Here is a 26,894-nt window from a genome sequence, read left to right on the forward strand (position 1 = left end):
TCCTCGAGCAATAAGTCGTGCCTTATATCTGTCAATGCTTCCTTCAGGCTTATACTTTGTTTTATAAACCCATTTTGAGCCAACTACATTCTTTCCTTCTGGCCGAGGGACTATTTCCCAAGTCTGGCATTCATGAAGAGCTTCCATTTCTTCATTCATAGCTTCAGTCCGATGACGGGATTGAAGAGCTTGATTAAAACAAGTAGGTTCATCCTGTTTTGTGAGCTGAGACATAAACAACTGGAAATCAAGGGAGAAGGTCTCATAACTCACCCATCGTTGAATAGAATGCTTAATCGTGATGACCTTTGAGCCAAATCATTGGCGATGCTTTCCACATTCCTCGGCTCTGTATTTTTGTCCCGTCTAGTGTATATATGCTCAGAGAAGCGTTCTACTGAGGGTGGCTCAACTGGAGACTCAACTAGAGATAATTCAACATGCATTTGTGAGTCATTCAACTCCCTACTCAAGCCGAAGGAAGGACAATTTGTCTGACATGTTTCTCCTGTATTAGCAAAAAGATTTGCGCTCATCCATGGATCATATACTTCTAATTCTCGAGATGGCAACGCTGCAGAGTCATTGACCTGAAAATTTCGTTCATCAAAAACAACATTTCTGGAGGTCCTAATACGTTTTGTAGTAGGATCATAGCATCGATAACCTTTGTATTCATCTGCATACCCAACAAATATGCACTTGACAGCCTTGTCCTGAAACTTATTTCGCAGAGATGAATCAACATGTACATAACATACACAACAAAAAACACGCAGCTCATCGTAAGAGGGATGTTGCCCGAATAAAGTATAATAGGGAGATTTCCGATCCAAAAGTGCCATAGGAAGACGATTTATGTTATGAACAGATGTGTGAAAAACTTCTGTTCAAAGACTAACGGGCACATTGCTATCATGTAACATGTTCATCGCGCTCTCAACAATATGCCTGTGTTTCCTCTCTGCAACCCCATTTTGTTGAGGAGTATGAGGGCAAGAAACCTGTCGACTTATTCCTTTATCCCGAAGAAAGGCAATAAACTCGTTCGATGAATACTCTCCTCCACCATCATATTGTAAATGCACAATATCACAAGCAAACTTTGTTTTGACCATCGAATGGAATTCCCGAAATATTTGAAAAACTTCATGCTTGTGTTTTAAGAAATATATCCAAGTATAACGGAAATAGGAATCAATAAAGATAACATAGTAACGACTGCCAGAAAGAGAAGGAATAGGTGCGGGTCCCCAAACATCAGAACAAATAATCTCAAATGGCTTTGAAGCTCTTTTATTTATAATATGAAAAGGAAGAACATGACTTTTGCAGAGTTCGCATGAAGAACATTTATTTTTATTATCAGAAAATGAACATAAACTAGACTCTGGAAGGAGACCATCAGATACAAGATTTTCAACGAAACCTCGACTACAATGTCCCAAACGACTATGCCAAATATCTGGCTTATTACAATGAGATGAATTAAAAACTTCCAATGAAGGAAAAAACAAAGACTCTGAAGGCGAAGACACTGAAAAATGCTTGGACGACTTCAACTAGAGGACTGAGACTGAAGACGAAGACACTGAAGGAATCTCCTTGAAGACGTACATGTTTCCTTGTCGCTCCCCCTTAGCGAACGTCTCCTTCGTTCGTAGATCCTTAACATAAACAGAAGAGGGAGTAAATTCGACGGAAGAATTCATATCGTCAACAAGTTTAGCTACAGAAACAATGTTTTTTTTAATATTAGGAGCAAGAAGGACATTGGACAAGTGAAGTGAGGACTTTGACATAGGGATACGTGCATTGCCAGTATGACTAATGGAGTGATAAGTTTCATCTCCCGTAACTATACTACCTTTTTCAAAGTAAGGCAATAAGTGAGATAACTTACCCGCATTACCCGTAACATGTGTGGCGACACCTGAATCAACATACCATTCGCCTTGTTCATTTTGCTTGATCGTCATTTGTGACAATGCTGATAACAAAAGTTGTTGCACATCTGTGGATGGCACTTTTGTGTCCAGAGCAGTAGCTGATTTATTTTCAATTTTGTTTATTTTTCCTCTATTCTGTAGATTGAACCAACAATCAGCTTTCACATGTCCTCTTTTGTTACATAAGAAACAAGTAGGCACTCTCCTCTGATTCTCTGTATTAAAAACCCCTGAAATATTAGGTGTAGGCAAGATACCATGTCCTCCCTGCCCAAAACGTCCGCGGTCTCTGCCTCCTTGATGCCCTCCATTCCATCGTCCAAAACCTATAGAAGTGTCCATGGCCAAAACTGAATGAGGACGAGCTGATTCATTTCCTTCTGCCCTTTGCTTCATAATCATCTCATGCTGGAGAAGTTTCGCTTGGAGGTTGTCAAAAGTGGGCAAGTGAGGAAGGCATGATAAAGCTGTGGTAAACATGTCAAAGTTAGGAACCAATCCATTGAGAAGTTGTTGAACTTTATCTTTATCTGCAATAGCACTTCCAACAACATCCAATTGATCAGTAATACTCTTCAAGCGGCCTATGTATTCCATGACTGTCATGGAGCCTTTCTTCAAACTTTGAAATTCATTTTTTAAGAACATAACTCGGGATTCTGATATCTGAGAGTAAGTATGTGACAACTTACTCCACAGATCCGCCGCAGTGAAATTATCTGAAAGAGTAACCAACACTTTTTGAGAGAGTGTTGACGTAATATAAGCAACCAAAGACTGATCCCGCTTCCTCTAAGTTGTATACTCTGGATTCTTAATGGAAATGGTAATTGTGTCACCTTTCTCATCCTTGGTTTCCTGCAAAATAAGCCGTGGTGGTATAGAAACTAAACCATCCAAATGTTCATCGAGATCCTGACTCCGTATAAAAGGAAGGATTTGCCTTTTCCAGGTCAAAAAATTAGAATGAGTAAGTTTTTCTGTAACGAGCTGACTCAAGAAATTGGCAGAGGGACCAGATGATGAAGACAAAGAGTAATCCATATCAGTGGAATAATGAATAAGCAAACAAGATGAATGAAAATAAATAAACAGATTTGAGATCACTTAATCAATCAGTAAAACTGTAATAAGGCATATGCCTGTACGACAAAAAAATGCTGCACAAAGAAAACTAAAACAGCAATGAAGGAAAGGAAAGGAAACGTGTCAAATAAAAAATGGTTTGAAATAAAAAGGGAACAACAGTCGGTGATGTTTAGGGAAAAAAAATTGGAACCAACACAGACGATAGAGTAACAGAAAAGAAAGAACTTGGGATGAACACAGTCGATGAGCTGCTGTTCACGATCTGCTGTTCACGATGTTCTCGATGAACACAGTCGATGAGCACACTGTTCACGCTGAAAGGAAAAGAAAGGTACCAACTTTCAGAAGGGGTGATTTCAGAGGATGAGATTTTAAAGGCTGCTATTCTCGATCTGCTGTTTCAGAACTTCTTCACGCACATGATGTTCACGCAGTGCTGCTGTTCACGATCTGCTACTCACGCTGTTCTCGATGGACACGTTGTCCCTATCTCGATGAACACGCTGTTCACGCTGAAAGGAGGAACACGCTGTTCACGCAGTTCACGATCTGCTGTTTCAGAGCTTCTTCACGCATAGGATGGCTAATGCTCTGATACCATATCAGATTTGATATCTGGTACAACATCTACATGAAACAGAGAGAGAGAGAGAGAGAGAGAGAGAGAGAGAGAGAGAGAGAGTGTAATAAGTGCAAATTTTTCCATTAAAAATTTTAATGTTTTATGCGTAAAATAGGTTGAATTGGGCACGGATCCAAGTTTCGGATCCAGAACCATACTTAAGTGATACCCTTATACATATAAACCTATTAAATATCTATATATACGTAAATAAGAAAATAAATAATATATATATATATATATAAATAGATTATTAGGTGGGATTTGGACCCAACTATGGGTCCACATCTTTAAATAAGACCCGGATCCAACACGTGGTTGGATCCCGAGTGCGGGTCGCGGGTCGGACCCGGACCCGACCCACACCCTGTAAAAAGGGAAAACAGGAACAGGGTTAAAAAGGAGGGGCAACCCGATAAAAAGAAAAAAAAAAAAAAAACAACAAAAGGGGGGAAAAACCCCTCCCCCGATAAATCACCTGTTAGGGTTCAATGGAACCCTAACACGCAAGGAGTCTGGGAGTTGGGGGAGATCGCAGCCGACGGGGGAAGGAGCTTCCTTCCTTTTCGGGTGGCCACCCTCCTACAAAAGGGGACCCCCGAACCTCTTTCTCTCTCAATCCCACTCTTTCTTTCTCTTCTCTCTCTAACCCTCGGATTCCCCTCCCCCGAGCTCGGGCCTGCTGTTTGAAGCCGTGTCAGGAGACGCAACCGACCTCTCCGGTGGTGGTGCTGTCCAGGCCGACCGACCCCTCCAGTGGATGCCGCAACACCCTCGCCGGATAATGGTAGGGTTTTTGTAAAAATTTTTGTTCAGGTCGAGCATGGATCGGGTGGGATATGGGTTGTCCAAAACCCAAACTGTCGAGTAGTAAATGAAAAAAAAAAATCTCCTATTGGGGTTGTCTGTCACCCCAAACCGAAAACCCCAAATTTTTAATTTGGGGGTTTCGGATTTCTGTTTTTAGGGATCGAGTATGTGTGTGGGGGGTTTCAGATTATTATGGAAAAAAAAAGAAGAAGAGAAAGAGGGGACTGTCCGTGTGCCACAGTTTCGTAAGAAGAGAGACTTTTTATGCAGTTTAGGGGAAATCCTGATCTAATCCTGTTCTAAAATTTTTCTTTTATGGGTTATTACCTGTGTATGTCTTTTGGAATTTCATGATTATTTGATCTACCTTATTGAAATTCGTGATTTCAGTTGTATACACATTCCTCTGATATTTCTGATATATGTATATATACATATAAATATATATACATTCCTGTAAATTTATGATTTAGCGTCGTATATAACCTTTGGGACTGCATGACTTGGCTGGGACTATATTCTCATGAATTTTAGAATTTATGCTGTGCAAATCCCTTGTGTTGAATATGAAATTTGGTGTTTTATGTTTTTAGAAAATTCCCCGTAACAGAATTAATACTTCTGGTAATTTCATGCAAAAGAGCCGATGCTTGATCCGTTACCACCAATGTATTTCATGTTTGAGTCTGGTATAGGTCAAGTAGCTGTTTCTTTTTGTTGATTCTGCATAATACGACATGCGGTTTAATACTTAATAATCCTGTAAAATGCACTAGAATGGCTGAAACCATTGTTTGATGTATATGTTGTATGATGGCTGAACTGGAAAAAAAAAATGTGTTTAGTTCATGCGGTTGAATGAATTCTGGTTCTGTCTTTTATTTTTTGTGTAACCCAGCGTGTTGTGCATCACTTAGTTAACTTGTGGGATACAGTAGAATGGCTGAGTGGTTCATGTTGGATTTTAGAATTTCAATATGCTAGCTAAATAATACCTAGTTGTCACTTCTCTTGTGCACGAAATTTCTGTGTTTGTATTACTGAAATAGGCTGAATGGGTTTACAGTCTTTGTGATTTTTGGCTTAGATTCCACATAAAACTGTAAGTTCTCTTACATTCCAACTTCCGCCTTAGAGTAGCAGTTGTACACCAATGATAGTTTTAAAGTCTTAAGACAATTCCTTGATCTCTTAATGTAGAAAATGAGTGAGACATATCAAAGAAATGTTATGTATTGACATTGTATATTACCGTATTCAGAGTATGTGAATTTCTTTTCCTTGGAGCATTCTGAATTAAAAGGAAATAATCTAGTGGTAACCTAAATGGGCAAATGATTAAGTAATTCATGGTTATCCCTTTTTACTAGGGGTTTGGTTGGGAAACCTTGCTCAATGGGCGATATGGGTTAGATACCTAATGAAGGTACGTGGTTTGATTCAATTATTTTGGTAAGAAAATTAAAATATTAACTCTTGTGCTTGACTGGTTTAAAGGCACCGGAGCACCCTGAGTGAGTTTATGAAAACAACATGGAAAATGATGGGGTTGATTCATACACTGGGGAAAAATGACTAAGGTTGGAAATCTACGACTGTGGTAGTAGCAGGTTTGGGGAAAAATGCTCCTACACCCTGAAAGGTTAACTAAATGAAAAGATTTACTCACTCAGATTCGGGCTTACCTTGGAGAGGGTAAGTGGTACAACACTCCGGGGACATAATTTTAGTTTCGAGCTAAAGTGACTCGTTGGTCCCAGTCCTCGGAGTTGGGGGACCCGGACTACCAATATGTCCTAGGTGGTAGTTCCATGTTCTTCTGCAGAAATTCGGGATGCATCCTGGTTGGGTTTTGGCCTTTGGGAGTTTCTCTCGGTCACTGGCCGCTCCCTTGGGATTTCAGTCACAGTTAGAATGTTCGGGTTAATAAAACAACTTTGAATAATATACCCCCGAACGTCCTCTTCTGTGATGGTTGCCTTGGCCCGTGTGTACCCGCGGGATAAGAAAAGATAAATATTAACTAGAACAGTTAGGTATCACTGTGTTGGAGTCATTAAAGAGACAACTGTTTACTTTTTATCATGCTTTATATTCGGTGCTTATGATAAAACCACATCCTAAACTGTGCGCATAGTAGTTAATTTAGTTCATATTATGGACTTTATATAGATGTTATTCATGTTAGTGTAAGTTCTGCTTTAATTGCTTAATACCTTGTTTAATTGTTGTAGTTGAGTAAAATGCTTTTTGTGCTTAAGTATAAACTGTTACATCATCTACCTTTCTATTCAGATATATGTCTATGATTGCTATTGCATCGAAATCCTTATGTGGTTATGTTTAGACTGTAATTCAAACACGACACCCACATCACACTTGACACATGATCTACTTGCAAGAATAATTACAGTTTTCCTACTTAGACGTGGTAGTCTAATTCCTATAATTTCTATTATTTTCAGGAGAAGAGTAGTTCTATGAGCGATGCGGGATGAGGCGCTGACCGAGACTTGATCCATTTGTTCCCTGGCGGTTCTGCTTACTTTCAGATTGAGATTTTTGTTTTGAGACTAAATGTGAAAACTCTGATGTTGGATTTTATTATTATTGAAGTGGAAATAAATGGTGTGGTTTGCTTTTACCTTACTGTATCGTTCTGAAATGCTTAACCCGAGAATTATTAGTTGTTTCCGCTTGAAAAAGAAAAAAAATCCCTAAAAATTTGGGTTAAATTTCGGGGCGTTTCAGTTATGGTATCAGAGCCTGGGAACAATAAATCAAGGATCACGGTCATGCCACATCCTGAGATCGCTCTGTGAGTATATTTTTATCATTCTTACTTTATTAGGCTTGATAATTGCATTGTTTTCTATATAAGTTTAGATATATACTTGTGATGATTTTATGGACACTATAATTCAAAGATAGTAAAACTGTGTGTATTGAAATGATTATTAGATGTATCGTCGATCCCAAGCTAGTTCGAGCACGGCGAACGAATGGCAGGACCAAAGGGGTTTCGTGATGGAAACTCTCGGTAATCTGGCTCAAACCATGGACACTCAAATGCGCCATCAGGAGGAGTTAGCCGCAGCCATAAGTGAAAGGCATAATACGAACACAATCACCTATGAGAAGTTCTTGAAGTTGAACCCGCCTACCTTCTCAGGCAAGGCTGATCCTGAATTAGCTGAGAGTTGGATTGCCGAGACAGAACGAGCTTTTCGGGTTCTGTCCGTTCCTGATGATAAGCAAACGGACTTCGGCACCTACCGCTTGACGGAAGATGCACAGAAATGGTGGGACACAACCCGCACCATCCACTTTGCTGGAGTGGATACTATTCCATGGGAAGATTTCAAACGAACATTTCTCGAGACATATTTCCCCCAGTACGCTCGTGATCAGAAGCATCAGGAGTTCTTGGAGCTTACACAAGGAAATATGAATTTGGTGGAATACACTACCAAATTTCGGACCTTGGAGCGTTATTGCCCAAATTTGTTCGCGAATGATAAAGCCAGAGCAACTAGGTATGTCCGCGGACTCAAGGACGGATTGCGACCACGAGTGATGATAAATCTGCCATCCACCCTCGCACAAGCCATTGAAGTGGCTACTATGCTGAACGAGGAATGGGAGCGATCAAGGAAGAGTCAAAAGGACACACCGGGGAAGCGGGTAGCCGGTCCGCCTCAGCACCACGGTGGTAAGAAGTACCAGCCACCTTACAAGAAGCAGAAGTACAACGGTGGAAATCGTCCTCCGCAGCAACAAGGACAAAATCGGGTGTGCCAGAAGTGCAACCGGTCCCACTATGGACAACCTTGCCCTAGAGACACAGGAGCATGTCTTTACTGTGGAAAGATGGGTCACTATGCCCGTCAGTGCCACAAGAAGATGGCGGATATGCAGAAACGTAATGCCGGGGGAGGACAGCAACACCAACCATCTCAGCCGCAGCAAACACCGCAGCAAAATGCACAGAAGAGGGTGCCGGGACGAGTATATGCCACCACTGCGGAAGAATTGGAGAAAGGAAATCTGGTACAAGGTACTGTATTTGTCAATGGCTGTGCTGCACTTGTTCTATTTGACTGTGGTGCTACACATTCGTTCATATCCGTAGAATTTGCAAAGTTACTTGGTGCACATACTGAATCTCTGAAACATGAATTATATGTGTACAACCCGATAGGATATAATTCGATATGTGTAAACTACATCCCTGATGTCATAATTGTACTGGAAGGACAAAACTTACCTGCTGACCTAATCTTGCTCGATATGACTGAATATGATGTCATTTTGGGGATGGATTGGTTATATGAACATTATGCCAACGTTCTCTGTCGACAAGGGAAAGTGGTTTCGTCCCGACCAGGATTGCCAAAGGTTGAGTTTCGACTCTCTAGACCTACAGTGAAGGGCCGAATTGTATCGATATTAAAGGTTCAGAAGTATATGCGACAGGGGTGCCGAGCATTCCTAGTAAATGTATTCTCCTGCGAGTCGAAAGTCACACCATTAGAAGAACTTGAAGTGGTTCGAGAATTCCCGGAAGTGTTTCCGGATGAGTTGCCTGGACTACCTCCACCGCGTGAGGTGGATTTTCATATCGAGTTGGTGCCTGGGACGACACCGATCTCGAAAGCGCCTTATCGTATGGCCCCAGTAGAGTTGGAGGAGCTGAAGAAACAACTCCAGGAGTTGATGGAGCAAGGTTTCATTAGACCGAGCGTGTCACCATGGGGAGCACCAGTTCTTTTTGTAAAGAAGAAAGATGGTTCTATGAGGTTGTGTATAGACTATCGGATGTTGAATCAAGCAACAGTAAAAAATAAGTATCCCCTACCTCGCATTGAAGACTTGTTCGACCAATTGCAAAGGGCTAAGGTGTTTTCAAAAATCGATCTTAGATCTGGTTATCACCAACTTCGGATCAAGGACGATGATATTCCTAAGACAGCCTTTAGAACAAGGTACGGTCATTACGAGTTCGTAGTTATGCCATTCGGACTGACAAATGCTCCCGCAGCATTCATGGACTTGATGAATCGAGTATTCAGAGCATACTTGGATACGTTTGTAATTGTCTTTATTGATGATATACTCATATACTCAGAAAGCATAGAGCAACATCGTGAACATTTGAGGATCGTATTGGGGACTCTCAAGGAACACCAGTTGTTCGCCAAATTCTCCAAGTGCGAATTCTGGCTCGAGAAGGTCATGTTATTGGGTCATGTCATATCGCGAGACGGAGTCGCTGTAGACCCGGCTAAGGTTGAAGCTGTATTAAATTGGGGTCAACCGAAGAATATCAGTGATATCAGGAGTTTTCTGGGACTAGCAGGCTATTATAGAAGATTCATTCAGGACTTTTCACGGATTGCTATGCCCATGACCAAGCTCCTGAGGAAAGGAATCAAGTTCGAATGGACGGATAAGTGTGAGGAGAGTTTCCAAATCTTAAAGAAGAAGCTTACCACCGCACCAGTGTTGGCTTTACCTTCAGGTCATGGTGGTTTTGTGGTCTACTCCGACGCATCAGGTACTGGGTTGGGATGTGTTTTAATGCAAAATGGTAAGGTGATAGCTTATGCCTCTCGCCAATTAAAGACTCATGAACGAAACTACCCAACTCATGATCTCGAATTGGCAGCCGTGGTGTTCGCGTTGAAAATATGGCGACATTACCTGTATGGGGAACAATTCGAGGTATTTACTGATCACAAAAGTCTCAAGTACCTGTTTTCTCAGAAAGAGTTGAACATGCGACAACGACGATGGTTGGAGTTTATAAAGGATTACGATTTTACCATTTCCTATCACCCAGGAAAGGCAAATGTGGTAGCTGACTCTCTCAGCCGAAAAGCTGGTTGCAGTTTGTCTAGTCTTTTGACAAAAGGGTGGAATTTGGTGGAGGAATTCATTGATTGGAAACCATTCGCTGAGGTAGTGGGAAGTATTAAATTATCTAATTTGTCTGCTCACCCGGAGATCCTTACAAAGATTATTGAAGGTCAGAAAGAGGATCCCCAATATGAGGAATTGAAGTCACTAGCCCAACAAGGGAAGTCACATTTCTCACTCAAGGAAGATGGCAGTATTTGGATGAAAAAGCGACTTTGGGTCCCTAGTGATCCCAAGTTGAAGGAAGAACTATTGGGGGAAGCACATAGGTCCAAATACACCATACACCCAGGAGGCACGAAAATGTTTAAAGATTTACAACGAGGGTATTGGTGGAATGGAATGAAGCGTGAGGTCGCAAGTTATGTCTCGAAGTGTTTGACTTGTCAGCAAGTCAAGGTAGAACATCAGAAACCTGGTGGGATGATGCAGCAAATGGAGATTCCACAGTGGAAATGGGAAGAAATCACCATGGACTTCGTGGTGGGTTTGCCCAAAACACGGAAACAACATGACGCTATATGGGTAATAGTGGATCGATTGACCAAATCGGCTCACTTTCTACCCATACGAATAAATCAATCCCTCGAGAGCTTAGCAGACTTATACATCAGAGAGGTTGTTCGACTGCATGGAGTACCAGTTTCTATTATCTCAGATCGAGATCCTCGATTTACTTCTCGGTTTTGGGGTCAGTTGCAACAGGCCTTGGGTACGAAACTGAAGCTGAGTACTGCTTTTCATCCCCAGACTGACGGACAATCAGAGAGGATTATCCAGACACTAGAAGATATGCTGCGAGCATGTATGCTGGATTGGAAAGGTGAGTGGGACAAGCATGTTGTGTTAGCCGAATATGCCTACAATAATAGTTACCATGCGAGTATCGGCATGGCTCCTTTCGAAGCTCTGTATGGAAGACCCTGTAGATCGCCGGTGTATTGGGACGAAATTGGAGAACGGTCGATAGAATCACCAATCGTGTTACAACATTACACCCAACAGATCAAGATGATAAGAGATAGACTGCTCACAGCCCAGAGTCGACAAAAGAGTTATGCAGATCAAAGGCGTAGGGAACTCACTTTTGATGTGGGGGATAGGGTCTTTGTGAAAGTATCACCCACCAAAAGTGTGTTTCGTTTTGGTAAGAAAGGAAAATTGAGTCCCAGATATGTCGGACCTTTTGAGATTTTGGAACGGATTGGAGAAACGGCCTATCGTATAGCCCTACCTCCCCAGTATGCTCAGATACATAACGTATTCCATGTATCTATGTTAAGAAAATATCTTCAAGACCCGTCACATGTCATCCAGTATGAGGACGTAGATATAAGGGAAGACCTAACGATAGGAGAAAAACCAGTAGAGATATTGGAACGAAGCGAGCGTGTCTTGAGATCAAAGACCATTCCTCTCGTCAAGGTGAGATGGCAACACCATGGCATCGATGAAAGCACGTGGGAACCGGAGGCTAATATGCGGGAGAAGTACCCCAACCTTTTCGAGTAAGCAACCACAGGTAAATTTCGAGGACGAAATTTCTTTAAGGGGGAAAGAATGTAATAAGTGCAATTTTTTCCATTAAAAATTTTAATGTTTTATGCGTAAAATAGGTTGAATTGGGCACGGATCCAAGTTTCGGATCCAGAACCATACTTAAGTGATACCCTTATACATATAAACCTATTAAATATCTATATATACGTAAATAAGAAAATAAATAATATATATATATATATATATAAATAGATTATTAGGTGGGATTTGGACCCAACTATGGGTCCACATCTTTAAATAAGACCCGGATCCAACACGTGGTTGGATCCCGAGTGCGGGTCGCGGGTCGGACCCGGACCCGACCCACACCCTGTAAAAAGGGAAAACAGGAACAGGGTTAAAAAGGAGGGGCAACCCGATAAAAAGAAAAAAAAAAAAAAAAAAACAAAAGGGGGGAAAAACCCCTCCCCCGATAAATCACCTGTTAGGGTTCAATGGAACCCTAACACGCAAGGAGTTTGGGAGTTGGGGGAGATCGCAGCCGCCGGGGGAAGGAGCTTCCTTCCTTTTCGGGTGGCCACCCTCCTACAAAAGGGGACCCCCGAACCTCTTTCTCTCTCAATCCCACTCTTTCTTTCTCTTCGCTCTCTAACCCTCGGATTCCCCTCCCCCGAGCTCGGGCTTGCTGTTTGAAGCCGTGTCAGGAGACGCAACCAACCTCTCCGGTGGTGGTGCTGTCCAGGCCGACCGACCCCTCCAGTGGATGCCGCAACACCCTCGCCGGATAATGGTAGGGTTTCTGTAAAAAATTTTGTTCAGGTCGAGCATGGATCGGGTGGGATATGGGTTGTCCAAAACCCAAACTGTCGAGTAGTAAATGAAAAAAAAAAATCTCCTATTGGGGTTGTCTGTCACCCCAAACCGAAAACCCCAAATTTTTAATTTGGGGGTTTCGGATTTCTGTTTTTAGGGATCGAGTATGTGTGTGGGGGGTTTCAGATTATTATGGAAAAAAAAAAAGAAGAGAAAGAGGGGACTGTCCGTGTGCCACAGTTTCGTAAGAAGAGAGACTTTTTATGCAGTTTAGGGGAAATCGTGATCTAATCCTGTTCTAAAATTTTTCTTTTATGGGTTATTACCTGTGTATGTCTTTTGGAATTTCATGATTATTTGATCTACCTTATTGAAATTCGTGATTTCAGTTGTATACACATTCCTCTGATATTTCTGATATATGTATATATACATATAAATATATATACATTCCTGTAAATTTATGATTTAGCGTCGTATATAACCTTTGGGACTGCATGACTTGGCTGGGACTATATTCTCATGAATTTTAGAATTTATGCTGTGCAAATCCCTTGTGTTGAATATGAAATTTGGTGTTTTATGTTTTTAGAAAATTCCCCGTAACAGAATTAATACTTCTGGTAATTTCATGCAAAAGAGCCGATGCTTGATCCGTTACCACCAATGTATTTCATGTTTGAGTCTGGTATAGGTCAAGTAGCTGTTTCTTTTTGTTGATTCTGCATAATACGACATGCGGTTTAATACTTAATAATCCTGTAAAATGCAGTAGAATGGCTGAAACCATTGTTTGATGTATATGTTGTATGATGGCTGAACTGGAAAAAAAAAATGTGTTTAGTTCATGCGGCTGAATGAATTCTGGTTCTGTCTTTTATTTTCTGTGTAACCCAGCGTGTTGTGCATCACTTAGTTAACTTGTGGGATACAGTAGAATGGCTGAGTGGTTCATGTTGGATTTTAGAATTTCAATATGCTAGCTGAATAATACCTAGTTGTCACTTCTCTTGTGCACGAAATTTCTGTGTTTGTATTACTGAAATAGGCTGAATGGGTTTACAGTCTTTGTGATTTTTGGCTTAGATTCCACATAAAACTGTAAGTTCTCTTACATTCCAACTTCCGCCTTAGAGTAGCAGTTGTACACCAATGATAGTTTTAAAGTCTTAAGACAATTCCTTGATCTCTTAATGTAGAAAATGAGTGAGACATATCAAAGAAATGTTATGTATTGACATTGTATATTGCCGTATTCAGAGTATGTGAATTTCTTTTCCTTGGAGCATTCTGAATTAAAAGGAAATAATCTAGTGGTAACCTAAATGGGCAAATGATTAAGTAATTCATGGTTATCCCTTTTTACTAGGGGTTTGGTTGGGAAACCTTGCTCAATGGGCGATATGGGTTAGATACCTAATGAAGGTACGTGGTTTGATTCAATTATTTTGGTAAGAAAATTAAAATATTAACTCTTGTGCTTGACTGGTTTAAAGGCACCGGAACACCCTGAGTGAGTTTATGAAAACAACATGGAAAATGATGGGGTTGATTCATACACTGGGGAGAAATGACTAAGGTTGGAAATCTACGACTGTGGTAGTAGCAGGTTTGGGGAAAAATGCTCCTACACCCTGAAAGGTTAACTAAATGAAAAGATTTACTCACTCAGATTCGGGCTTACCTTGGAGAGGGTAAGTGGTACAACACTCCGGGGACATAATTTTAGTTTCGAGCTAAAGTGACTCGTTGGTCCCAGTCCTCGGAGTTGGGGGACCCAGACTACCAATATGTCCTAGGTGGTAGTTCCATGTTCTTCTGCAGAAATTCGGGATGCATCCTGGTTGGGTTTTGGCCTTTGGGAGTTTCTCTCGGTCACTGGCCGCTCCCTTGGGATTTCAGTCACAGTTAGAATGTTCGGGTTAATAAAACAACTTTGAATAATATACCCCCGAACGTCCTCTTCTGTGATGGTTGCCTTGGCCCGTGTGTACCCGCAGGATAAGAAAAGATAAATATTAACTAGAACAGTTAGGTATCACTGTGTTGGAGTCATTAAAGAGACAACTGTTTACTTTTTATCATGCTTTATATTCGGTGCTTATGATAAAACCACATCCTAAACTGTGCGCATAGTAGTTAATTTAGTTCATATTATGGACTTTATATAGATGTTATTCATGTTAGTGTAAGTTCTGCTTTAATTGCTTAATACCTTGTTTAATTGTTGTAGTTGAGTAAAATGCTTTTTGTGCTTAAGTATAAACTGTTACATCATCTACCTTTCTATTCAGATATATGTCTATGATTGCTATTGCATCGAAATCCTTATGTGGTTATGTTTAGACTGTAATTCAAACACGACACCCACATCACACTTGACACATGATCTACTTGCAAGAATAATTACAGTTTTCCTACTTAGACGTGGTAGTCTAATTCCTATAATTTCTATTATTTTCAGGAGAAGAGTAGTTCTATGAGCGATGCGGGATGAGGCGCTGACCGAGACTTGATCCATTTGTTCCCTGGCGGTTCTGCTTACTTTTAGATTGAGATTTTTGTTTTGAGACTAAATGTGAAAACTCTGATGTTGGATTTTATTATTATTGAAGTGGAAATAAATGGTGTGGTTTGCTTTTACCTTACTGTATCGTTCTGAAATGCTTAACCCGAGAATTATTAGTTGTTTCCGCTTGGAAAAAAAAAATCCCTAAAAATTTGGGTTAAATTTCGGGGCGTTACAGAGAGAGAGAGAGAAACACAATGGCTGGGGCGACATTCAATAGCTCGACCTCCAAGCCCTAACCTTTATATATATGAAGCAGATATACAACTATCCTTGTAATATCAGAGCTATTACAAGGATGCCATTAATGAGAAATATACAACATGTGTTTCATTAATATACCATGCGTATGGTGCGCAAGCGCACGATGATGCCCTGCCTCTGCTTCCTTCACGTCAGGTCAGCGACAATGCCCCTGATCTTCTATTTTTAGTGTTAGCTTGCTAAGTCTCGCTTTTGCAGCTCGTACGACAGATCCCGCTCGCACTCCGCGACCCGAGCCGTCAATCGTTTACACTTGCAGGCGCCAGCAAGCTTGCAACTCCCCAAGGTAGGGGGAGATTGCACGAAGGACTTGGATAATTGAATTGAGTTCAATTAACTAAAAAGGATAATTAAATAAATATATATGCATATATATATTTATACGAGTATGCATTTAACTCAAGGACGCGGTTTCACGATCCTTGTCCTTTACTTTTTGTCATATCTTTCCTTTGCCGTCGCGCTTTGCGCCTATGCTTCACTCACGCATTCCTGCTTTCGGTCTTTACTTTGCCATCGCGCTTTGCGCCCAGGGTTTGCGTTTGCATTCGTGCTTATCGTCTTTACTTTGTCGTCGCTCTTTGCGCCCAGGCTTTGCGTTTTCACTCCTGCTTACACTCTTTACTTTGTCGTCGCGCTTTGCGCTCAAGCTCCTGCTTTTGCAAATGTTTCGTTAATGTCTTGCCATTGCAGATGACGGTCAGGTTTTCGCTCATTGCATGTGCTATAAAGGCATCCTCGTGGAGGGTGCAAGAGACATTTACCGCTCACCCTCTTGTGACAAGAGTTGAGTCAGGAGCTTAGCGATACATCCTTGTCTAAGTAGAGGGATCTCTAGCAGGGATCCTAGCTTTTCGAGCGAGCAGTCCTGCAAAGTTGACTTGAGCGAACTTCTTAGCGGGGGTTCTGTTGAGAAACCCGTATCCCGTCTATCGAGGCTGGTATCGAGTTATGCGAGGCATGTAGATACCACGATAGCAGATGGGATTCTAGAAAATCACCGATCGTCGACGTCGAGAGCTCGTTTTCTCAATAGGAGATATGGTTTTTGTTAAGGTATCTCTTAAAAAGAGCGTTTTTTGGTTCGAGAAGAAGGGAAAGCTGAGTCCCCAATTCGTCGGACCATTTGAGATCCTGGATCGGATTGATGAGGCAGCTTACCGTGTTGCGCTGCCGCCTCAGTACAATCAGATCCACAACGTCTTCCACGTATTTATGCTGAGAAGATACGTTCACGACCCATCACACATCATTCATTACGATGATGTGGACATCCAAAAAGACTTGACGTTCGAGGAAAGACCTGTGGCAATTGTTGATCGTCGAAACCAAGTGCTCAGATAAAAACCGATTTCTCTTGTAAAAGTACGTTGGTAACACCATGGAATAAATGAATATACATGGAAGCCTGAGTCAGATATCAGGGAAAAATGCACTAACTTGTATTTTGACCAATGAATGCAATAGAAATTTCGCGGATGAAATTATTTTAAGGAGGATAGGATGTGAAACCCCAAAAAAAAAACTTGGATTCAGGTCGGATCCGGACCCGGGGTCGACCCGGACCCAACTACTAAAGACAGCGAGGCAGGGGAGGGGTTTTAAATAGAAACCCCCTTTCCCCTCTCACTCTCTCATTTCTCTCTGCACTCTCTCTCGCCCCCGACTCTTTCTCTCTCTTGTCGGCTCGTCGGAGACCCCCTAACAACCCACCGCCTCTCCCACTCTCCTTGCTTTTGCCAAGCAGCGGCCTTCGGCGACACATGCACGTCGGCGACCTCTAGGTACGCACCCTTTTCCTCTTTCTTCTTTCGGTTTTCTTTTCTCTCCCTCTTTCTCTGCGTTCGCCGGAAGGAGGCCAGTGGCCCCTGCCATGCCTTCCCGTCTCTCTCTCGCTCTGCTACTCCTTTGACAGGCAGGGGGCTCCGCCCCTTGCCTTTGCTTCCATTTTCCACAGGGAGGGTCGAGCGTCCTCCCTGTTCCTCGGTACCTCGAACAACAGGGGAGGGGTCGAGCACCCTCCCTGCTCCCTGTTACGGCAGGGGAGGGGGTCAATCCCCTCCCTGCTTCCTTTTACAACAGGGGAGGGGTCGAGAATCCTCCCTACTCCCTGTTACTGAAATTCCACTAGAGGGGGGGTGAATAGTGAAATATGATAATGATCGATAAAATAAAATAATTAAGCAATAAGGCACAACACATAAAACACAGAAGTTATACTAGTTCGGTCAATATCCAGACCTTCATCCAGTCCCCAAGCAAACCACTTGAGATTCCACTATAACATCCGAGTTACCGGATAAATAGTACAACACCCTCTTCCCAAGAGGTCTTCTTCTCTCAACAGAGAAGGGGCACGCCCTCTTCCCAAGAGGTCTTCTTCTCTCAACAGAGAAGGGCAACACTCTCTTTCACAGAGGTCTACTTCTTTAAAGAAAGAAGGAATACAGTGAATAACAGAGTTACAATACTTCCTATAGAACCTTCAGAATGATATGAATGCACGAATGAAGGATTTTAAGAATGTTCTGTTTGTCACTCAGAGGATACTCTTTGTCAAAGAGCTGGACTTGACTTTTTCTCTTTTCTTCCTTTTTCTTTTTCTCTTTCTTTTTCAAGGCTCTCTTTTCAAATCATAAATAGAACTTTTTCTCTTTGTAAGCTCCCACGTCTATTCCATTCCTCTTGTTTAATAGTTTATTTGAGTGTGTTTATATAGCCTTTAAAAAGTAGTCGTTACATTTTGGAATTGTAACTTTTTAAAATGTGAAATGTTATGTCATTTCAAAAATATCTTTTAGAGAAGATCGAGAATGCCTTTTTCCATAAAGGTGAAATAGAGGGTACACTAGTCGTTGTATTGTTTTAGGTAATACATATTTTATGTAAAAAGTCTATTTCTTACAATAGTACATTTGAACGTTGGGTTGTAATTTTGTCTTTATTCTAATTAATGATTTGAGGTACATTAGTACTTCTTTACTTTAAATGAGTGTAAGTACTATGAGTGCTTTGAGATATTTATTTGTACATAGTCATGTCAAGTGTATTCTTTATGTAGTGTATTTCAAAGTCTCCAGAGAGAATGGGGACCAAAAAGAAGGTCGACATTCTTTGGGAAGGATATTTAGAAAGGATTTGTTACAGAAGGCATTTAATGCTTTGTAGAGAGAATGATGACTTCAAGTAAGTCGACATTCTATGGTTATGAAAAAAGGTAACTAGAGAGAATGATGACTTCAAGTAAGTCGACATTCTAAAGAAAAAGGTAACTAGAGTCCTTTTAAAACCATATTTTATTTGTTTTTCTTATGTGTAGCCGATTTATGTTTTTGTCTTTTTCTTGTGTTAAGAAAACATTTCTTTAGAGAAGATAACTAAGGTCTTTTCAAAAACATATTTTATTTGTTTTTCTTATGTAGTCGATTTTATGTTTTTGTCTTTTTCCTACATTCCTTTTTTCATGTTGTCTTGTATATAATATAAGGTACAATGATTATATGACAAAAAGTCTTTTTCATAAAAGGTTGTAAGAAAGTACAATTATTATATGACAAAATATTATTTTCATAAAAGTTTGTAAGAAGGTACACTTATTGGTTTTCAAAAAAGAACCTTTTTGAAACTATCGTATACTTTTATGATATAGTATGTATGAATGAGTATGTAATATGCAATATGCAAGTTCCTGAAGGTTCTGTTACATGTGACTCTAAAGAAGAAAAAATCTTCATCTTGAGGTAGCCGATTTCTTCATTTGAACTTTAGGAAAGCATGGCTCATCAAGCTTTTTCTTCAAGGAGTATGATTGCACCATAGTTGTACTTGAACAGGAAGTCTCCATCCTTATTGGGTGAGATATCCTTGCATCAAATACTCGTTAGATTTAAGGCAAAACATATTCAGTCATAATATAACATTATTTCAAGAGAACATATTATCATATCATACAAAATCAAATAAGACAGTGTATCATATTATGTGACATCAAAACCGAGTTTCTCAACATTCTCCCCCTTTTTGATGATGACAAAATATGCTCCCCCTGTCAAAAAGACATTATGCATAGAAATAATAATATGATAAAAAAAAGGTGAAATAATGTTTAAAGAGAGAATATTTTTCCAATAATGGAGACAGGTTTTCTCCCCCTTTGTCATGGACAAAAAGGAGGGATCAGAGTAAGAAAAAAAATTATTACAGACCGAAAGTATTGAAAAGTTATTACAGACCAAATATAATAAAAAATGAGTCTTAGTCAGAGTCAGTGGTATTGAGCTTGCGGCGACGGCGACGTGAATCTTGGCCCATTGTCAAGGAGTCAAAGGCTTGTTGCAGAGAGGCTTGATTCCTGAGAAGTAGAGCCTGGGTATTTTGGATGTCGACGAGGGTAGAGAAGATGTCGGGGTCAGAGCTTGCGGGGGGATCAGCTTCACTGGTGCTTTCAGCGTCAGAGTGATCTCGAGGGGACCCTTCCTCAGGGAGGTATGAGTCATCGAAAGCATGATCAGACCGGTGAATGATGTCTTGGTGGAGAGGGACCTGGAAGTGCTGAAGGATATGGGTGATGAAGTACCCGAAAGGAAGAGAGTGGAAGGCCCGAAAATTGATCATGTTATTGAAAATGATATTGGACCAGTTGATGGGAAAGTTGCAGAAGATTGCATATAGGAGAAGGGAGATTTCGTTTGCTACGAAACCCTTGGAAGGAAGCTTTGGAAAGACATTAGATGAGAGGATGTGTGAGAGGATTAGAGCATGAGGTTTGAGATTGCTCGTATGCCATGGGAAATGGGTGCAGCGAGTGGAGAGAAGGACTTTCTTAAACATAGTTCGATCTATCGGAACTATGTTAGGAAGCTCAATGCCATAGGAGGAAAGGTTTAGAATGCAGCCTAGTTGAGAGATATTGAAGGAGATGAGTTTTCCATGTACCATGGATGTAATGGTGGTGTGGTCACGGTCTACAGAGAGGTTGGTATAGAAAATTTTGATGAGATGAGGATAGTAGGTCGTGGAGTTAGTCGTTCCTAAGATGGGAACAAAATCTTGAAGAGAGGTATGGAGATCAAAGGATGTGAAGGCGTCGAAGTTGACTAGTTTGCCAGTTTGAATTGGCAAGGTGCTAATGTACTGAAAGTGGTGAATAAGGTCGGGGTATCTTAGATCTGCGGAGGTGATCACATTGGTAGAGGAGGAAGCCATTATCGAATGCCTTGAAAATAAATCACTAGGAGAGAAAGGAGCTAGAACCGAGAGAAAGTTTGTATAAGGATAGAAAAGTTCGAATTGAATGGTAAGAGATGAACCAATTGATTAAATAGAAGGAAGAAAATAATTGTTGATATGAAATGAATGACATTGGAAGTGAGTAATTTTTAGATTTTAGTCAAATAAGGAAATCCGTGAGGAGTAAGTTAATAGACTTGTGAATGACAAATCAAATCAATGTTTGAGGATAGTGTATTATATTAGATTGAGGAGGACATAGTTATTGAAATATATAGATTTTACTATGGGTGAGTTTATCGACTAGTGAGAGAACCCATTAATAGAGTATGGGGTGTCATGTTGAATAACAAAATGATTGATCTTTTAGAATAATGGCCTAACAAGACAGACAACTTGTTATTCTATGTGAAGGGATTCTAAATTCGTGAATGGAGAGTTAAAGACATAAAAAAGATGATGTGGATATCTAGAGAGGAGAGAAAGAAAATAAAGGACAACATTTACTTGATTTAGATATGACATAAAGTAAAGATAGAATAAATAAAGGTTCTCGATTTTAGAGAGATATACAATAAGAGAGAGACAAGGTCACAGATGGAAAGAAAGGTCATAGGGTGATCATGTGATGTTGTACTTTGAAAGATATAACATTTTAAAAAAAAATGTTTTATGATTAATATTTGTAATTTTTTAAGAGTATACGTGGATATGAGAAGGACATATTTGGACTTAGACTAGTGGTGAGAGAGATGATGAGACAAAAAAGGAGAAAGAGTTAAAAAATAAGAATAGACATGTAGGAGTCGGATTCAAAAATGTATAATAAAAAAAACGTATTCGAGAGATGAAATGAGGAGACAAAGAAATATTTATGAATGAAGAGTAATAAATGTGAGTTGTCATAGAGAGAGGTGAGATGACATATATGGATTTTTGTGAAGGATAAAGAAGTAATAAAAAAAGTTGATGAAAGACATGAGGTTATGATTGATATGAATTATTATTTATATTCTTAAAGAAACTCGACAGGGTTAGGTTAAAACAAGAGTTGACAAGAATGGAGGCTTAATATGTATATGAAAGAGATGATAATAGATAGTTTGTAGGGCTATGATATAACATATGATATAGTAAAAAAAATAATTTACGTGAGAATATAGCAACTAGATCTTTTAAAGGAACTAAATAGTCATTCGATTTTAACTAATGAAGAGTAATAAGTTCTCATAAACTAAGTAGGACCATTTGTCGTAAGAAAAGTTTTTATAAAAGGACAAAAATAATAAAGGAGTAGAGTGATGTGAACATTGTTATGATGGTTTTTAATATAATTAGTTCTTATGGATATGAGAGAAAGGAGATAGGACAAGGAGTTATAATGGATGTGTACTTGAAAGATGACAAGTTTGAATGACATAAAGAATGTGTCTTATAAGAATACGTGAATATGGAAACTTAGTTTGACTAACTAAAAACGATAATAAGGAAAGCAATTTAAAATACGATTTAAACAAGACTTATAAGAAGTATTATATTAAGTGTAATCAATTTATAAGTCACTTAGTTTGCATATTCCTAGTTCCCTTCTAATTCGTGTGAAGTCTTCATGTTTTAATGGTTTAGTGAATATGTCTGCTAACTGTAGATTAGTGGGTATGAATTCTAGTTTAATTATGTTGTTTAAGACTTGTTCTCTTAAGAAGTGGTGTCTTATTTGAATGTGCTTAGTTCGTGAGTGTAAAATAGGATTCTTAGATAGGTTTATAGCACTTGTATTATCACAAAAAATAGTTGTATTTTCAAAATTTAAACCAAAATCTTTTAATGTTTGTTTCATCCAGATAACTTGAGTACAAGCTAGGCTAGCAGCAATGTATTCGGCTTCAGTAGTTGATAATGATACACAATTCTGTTTCTTACTGAACCATGATACCAGTGAGTGCCCTAGCATGTGACATGTTCCACTTGTGCTTTTTCTGTCAGATTTACTTCCAGCAAAGTCAGCATCACTGTATGAGATTAGATCAAATATAGAGGATTTTGAATAGAATAATCCAAAATCAACTGTGTCTTTTAAATATCTCATTATTCTTTTTACAGCTTTAAGATGTGATTCTTTTGGATTTGACTGGAATGTAGCACACAAGCAAACACTAAACATTATATCTGGACGGCTAGCAGTTAAATAAAGAAGTGATCCTATCATACCTCGGTATACCTTTGTATCAACAGTCTTACCATCTTCATCTTTGTCCAACACAGTAGTAGTGCTCATAGGAGTGGATTTTGAAGCAGTTGAGTTCATGTTGAACCTCTTCAGAAGTTCATGAGCATACTTAGATTGGTTGATGAAAACTCCATCCTTGGTTTGCTTAATATGCAGTCCAAGAAAGTAGGTGAGTTCTCCCATCATACTCATTTCGAATTCCTTCTGCATGGACTTAGAAAAATCTTCACAGAGAGTGCTGTTAGAAGATCCAAAGATGATGTCGTTGACATAGATTTGAACAATTAGGGTATGATTATTCACTACTTTGACAAATAGTGTAGAATCTGCTTTGCCAACAGAAAAACCAGTTTTTAATAAAAAGGTTTTAAGTCTTTCGTACCAAGCACGAGGTGCTTGTTTTAAACCATACAAAGCACGTTTGAGTTTAAAAACATGATCTGGGTATTGTTCATTTTCAAATCCTGGAGGTTGTTTTACATAGACTTCTTCATTTATAAAACCATTTAAGAAAGCACTTTTAACATCCATTTGAAATAATTTAAAATCCATATAGCTTGCATATGCTAAGAGCATTCTAATAGATTCAAGTCTAGCAACAGGAGCAAATGTTTCATCAAAGTCAATACCTTCTTCCTGGTTGTATCCTTGAGCTACTAGTCTGGCCTTGTTTCTTATAACATTACCTGTTTCGTTTAGCTTGTTTCTGAAGATCCATCTTGTCCCAATGATTGGATGATCCTTTGGTCTCGGCACAAGATCCCAAACATCATTTCTTTGGAATTGATTCAGTTCTTCAGTCATGGCTAGCATCCAGAACTCATCAATGATGGCTTCATCAATCTTCTTTGGTTCAAGTTGAGAAATGAATGCCATGTTTGCAATCCGTTCTAGCTGAGCTCTAGTTTGAACCCCCTTTGTTAGTTCTCCCAAAATCTGCTTTTGAGGATGATCTTTGATATCGACAAAGGTTCTTTGGTGATCATCTTCATTAGACTTAGTTGTGTTATCTAAAAATAAATCTGTACTTTCAACATCATCATCATTAGTTTGTATATGAACAGATTGATCAATAGATTCACAAAAACTAACATGCATAGATTCTTCAATAGTATTATGACACTTATTGAAAACTCTGTATCTTTACTATGACTTGAATATCCTAAGAATATGCCTTCAACAGATTTAGCATCAAACTTATCCAGGCTATCTTTTGTGTTTAGGATAAAGCATTTACATCCAAAGACTTTGAAGTAGTCTATTCCTGGAGTTCTGTCATAGAATAGTTCATAGGGAGTTTTATTTAATAAGGGTCTAATGAGAACTCTATTTGTTATGTAGCATGCAGTATTAACAGCTTCTGCCCAAAAAGATTTTGCAAGATTATTGTGTTGGAGCATAGTCCTGGCAGATTCCTGAAGGGTTCTATTCTTTCTTTCTACTACACCATTTTGAGGTGCAGCTCTAGGAAAGGCAAAGTTATGAGAAATACCATGCAAGTTACAAAAATTTTCAAAGAGTTCATTTTCAAATTCTCCTCCATGGTCACTACGGATTTTAACAATAGAACACGATTTTTCGTTTTGTAATTTTTTACATAAGATTTCAAACTGACAAAACGTGTCACTTTTGTTTTTCAAAAATATTACCCAAGTAAATCTTGAGTAATCATCTACAATGACAAAAGCATATCTATTTTGATTAAGGCTAGCTACCCTAGAAGGACCAAAGAGGTCCAAGTGGAGAAGCTCTAAAGGTCTTTTACTTGAAATGACATTTTTTGATTTGAAAGAAGATTTTGACAATTTTCCTAATTGACATGCATCACAAAAATAATCCTTTTTAAAAGATATGTTGGGTAACCCACGTACTAACTTATCTTTATCTAGTTTAGACATGTATTTAGAGTTGACATGGCCCATTCTCATGTGCCATAGATGTTGAGTGTCATTATTAGCTATGAGGCAATGTTTTGTGATGTTTTCTAGGTATAGTTCATATATATTATTCTTTCTTATACCTTTTAGGATGATGTTTTCATTTGTGTCACACATTTGACTGATACTTAGTAGGTTATGTTTTAAGCCTTTAACAAGGAGAACGTCTTTGATAAGAGGTTTGTTTATGTTACCAATATTTCCAATACCAATTATCAAACCTTTGTTGTTATCTCCAAAGGTGACGGTTCCTCCTTCTTTATGATGAAGAACAGCAAAAAGGTCTGGATGTCCTGTCATGAGCTTTGAACATCCACTATCTAGTATCCATCTGTTCTTCTTTTTTGGAGCCTGCAAAACATTAAGTAAATCTTCTTTTTGGTACCCAATCGGGTCCTTTTTTGTTAGACTTTGGAACCCATATCCATTTGGATTTGGGTTTGTCTCTCTTTAGAGGAGTTAAAAAGATTATCAATATAATACTCCTTATTTGGTTCAGATGAACTTTTCACAAACGTGGTCTTTTGATTTATACAAGAAGGTTTTTTGAAATGAGAATAGCCAATCCCATTCTTGTAAAAGGAGACCTTCTGAGAGGATAAGAGTTTATCCAAGTTCTCTTTACCTTTAGTAAACTTGAAAACCGTTTTCATGAGGTTCTCAGTTTTACTTTTTAGCTCTGAAATTTCTACTTGCATATTTTTAGTTTTGGAGCTAGTAGAAGAAATTTCAGATATAAGTAAAAGATTTTTCTTTTTTAACTCAGAATTTTCACTGCTGAGTTTTTTATTCTCTTGAGAAAGCTTTAAATTTTCAGATTTTAAAACTTTATTTTTGAAACTCAATTTTCTAGATTCTTCAAATAGATCTTGAAAAGCATCTAGAAGTTCTTCAAAGGAAAAATCAGAGATTTCACTTACCGAACTTTCGTTTGCCATGAAGCACATATTTGCAGTTTCGGCTTCATCATCACTTGACTCTTCACTAGTGGATGGTTCTGAATCATCCCATTGAGCATGCAGAGCCTTTTTCTTGAAGAACCTCTTCTTTGGTTCCTCAGTCTTGGACTTTCTTTTGAGAAGTGGACAGTCACGTTTTAAGTGGCCTGGCTTATTACACTGAAAGCACATGGGATCTTCTTTAAGATCTTTTCTTTCCTTGTGCCTGTTTGGAAGCCGGTTCCTTCTCATGAAGCGCTGGAATTTTCTGGTAAGTAGCGCAATTTCTGATTCTTTATCTGAGTCTTCATTCTCAGATAGAGCTGGGAAAGCTAGAGTTTTCTTTACTGGTTGCTCTTCTTCCCTTCTTTCTTTCATGTGGACTTCATAGGCCATAAGATTGCCTATTAAGTCGTCCAATGTAAGTTTAGATAAATCTTGAGCTTCTTCAATAGCAGTAGTCTTTTTCTCCCAATCAGTTGTGAGAGATCTCAAGATTTTCTTCACCTTTTCAGTCTGGGAGTATGTTACACCCAGAGATTTCAGATCATTGGTGATGTTGGTGAATCTGGTAAACATCTCTGTGATGGGTTCATCTTTGTTTATTTTGAACAACTCATATTTTCTAACAAGAGATGATATTTTGGCTTCTTTTACTTTGTTGGTTCCTTCATGAATAACCTCCAAAGAATGCCAAATGTCATATGCAGATTCACATATAGATATTCTGTTGAATTCATTCTGATCAATGGCACAATATAAGGCATTCATAGCCTTTGCATTTAGGTTTGCCATTTTCTTTTCTTCATCAGACCATAAGTTATAGTCTGCGGATGGAGATGTGTATGGATGCTCAACAATTTTCCATACAGCAAAGTCTATGGATTTGAGAAAGATAGCCATTCTGCACTTCCAATATTCATAGTTGGAGCCATTGAAGAAGGGAGGACGAGATGCGTGTTGACCTTCAATACCACGAGCATAAGAGGTAGATGCCATTTGTGCTGGAAGACTTGTTACGTCGA

The 26,894-nt window shown here is 39.3% G+C and overlaps 1 protein-coding gene across 6 annotated transcripts in view; it reads left to right on the forward strand.

Moving 5' to 3' along the window:
* LOC149828524 (isochorismate synthase 2, chloroplastic-like) overlaps positions 1-26,894 on the forward strand; it is a 239,968-nt gene that overhangs the window by 191,051 nt on the left and 22,023 nt on the right. The window contains exon 15 of one of the 6 annotated variants that reach the window (XM_090017630.1): positions 6,936-7,100. The exons of the other annotated variants lie outside the window; for them this stretch is intronic. Within the exon in view, the coding sequence (XP_089873756.1) occupies positions 6,936-6,968 (33 nt within the window). The 3' untranslated portion in view covers positions 6,969-7,100. Of the gene's footprint in view, positions 1-6,935; positions 7,101-26,894 lie in introns of those variants that run through there. 6 annotated transcript variants of the gene reach the window in all.

The sequence above is a fragment of the Nuphar pumila genome, chromosome 9 (assembly GCF_984573655.1).
Source record: "Nuphar pumila chromosome 9, dmNupPumi1.hap1.1, whole genome shotgun sequence".
Lineage (NCBI taxonomy): Eukaryota > Viridiplantae > Streptophyta > Magnoliopsida > Nymphaeales > Nymphaeaceae > Nuphar > Nuphar pumila.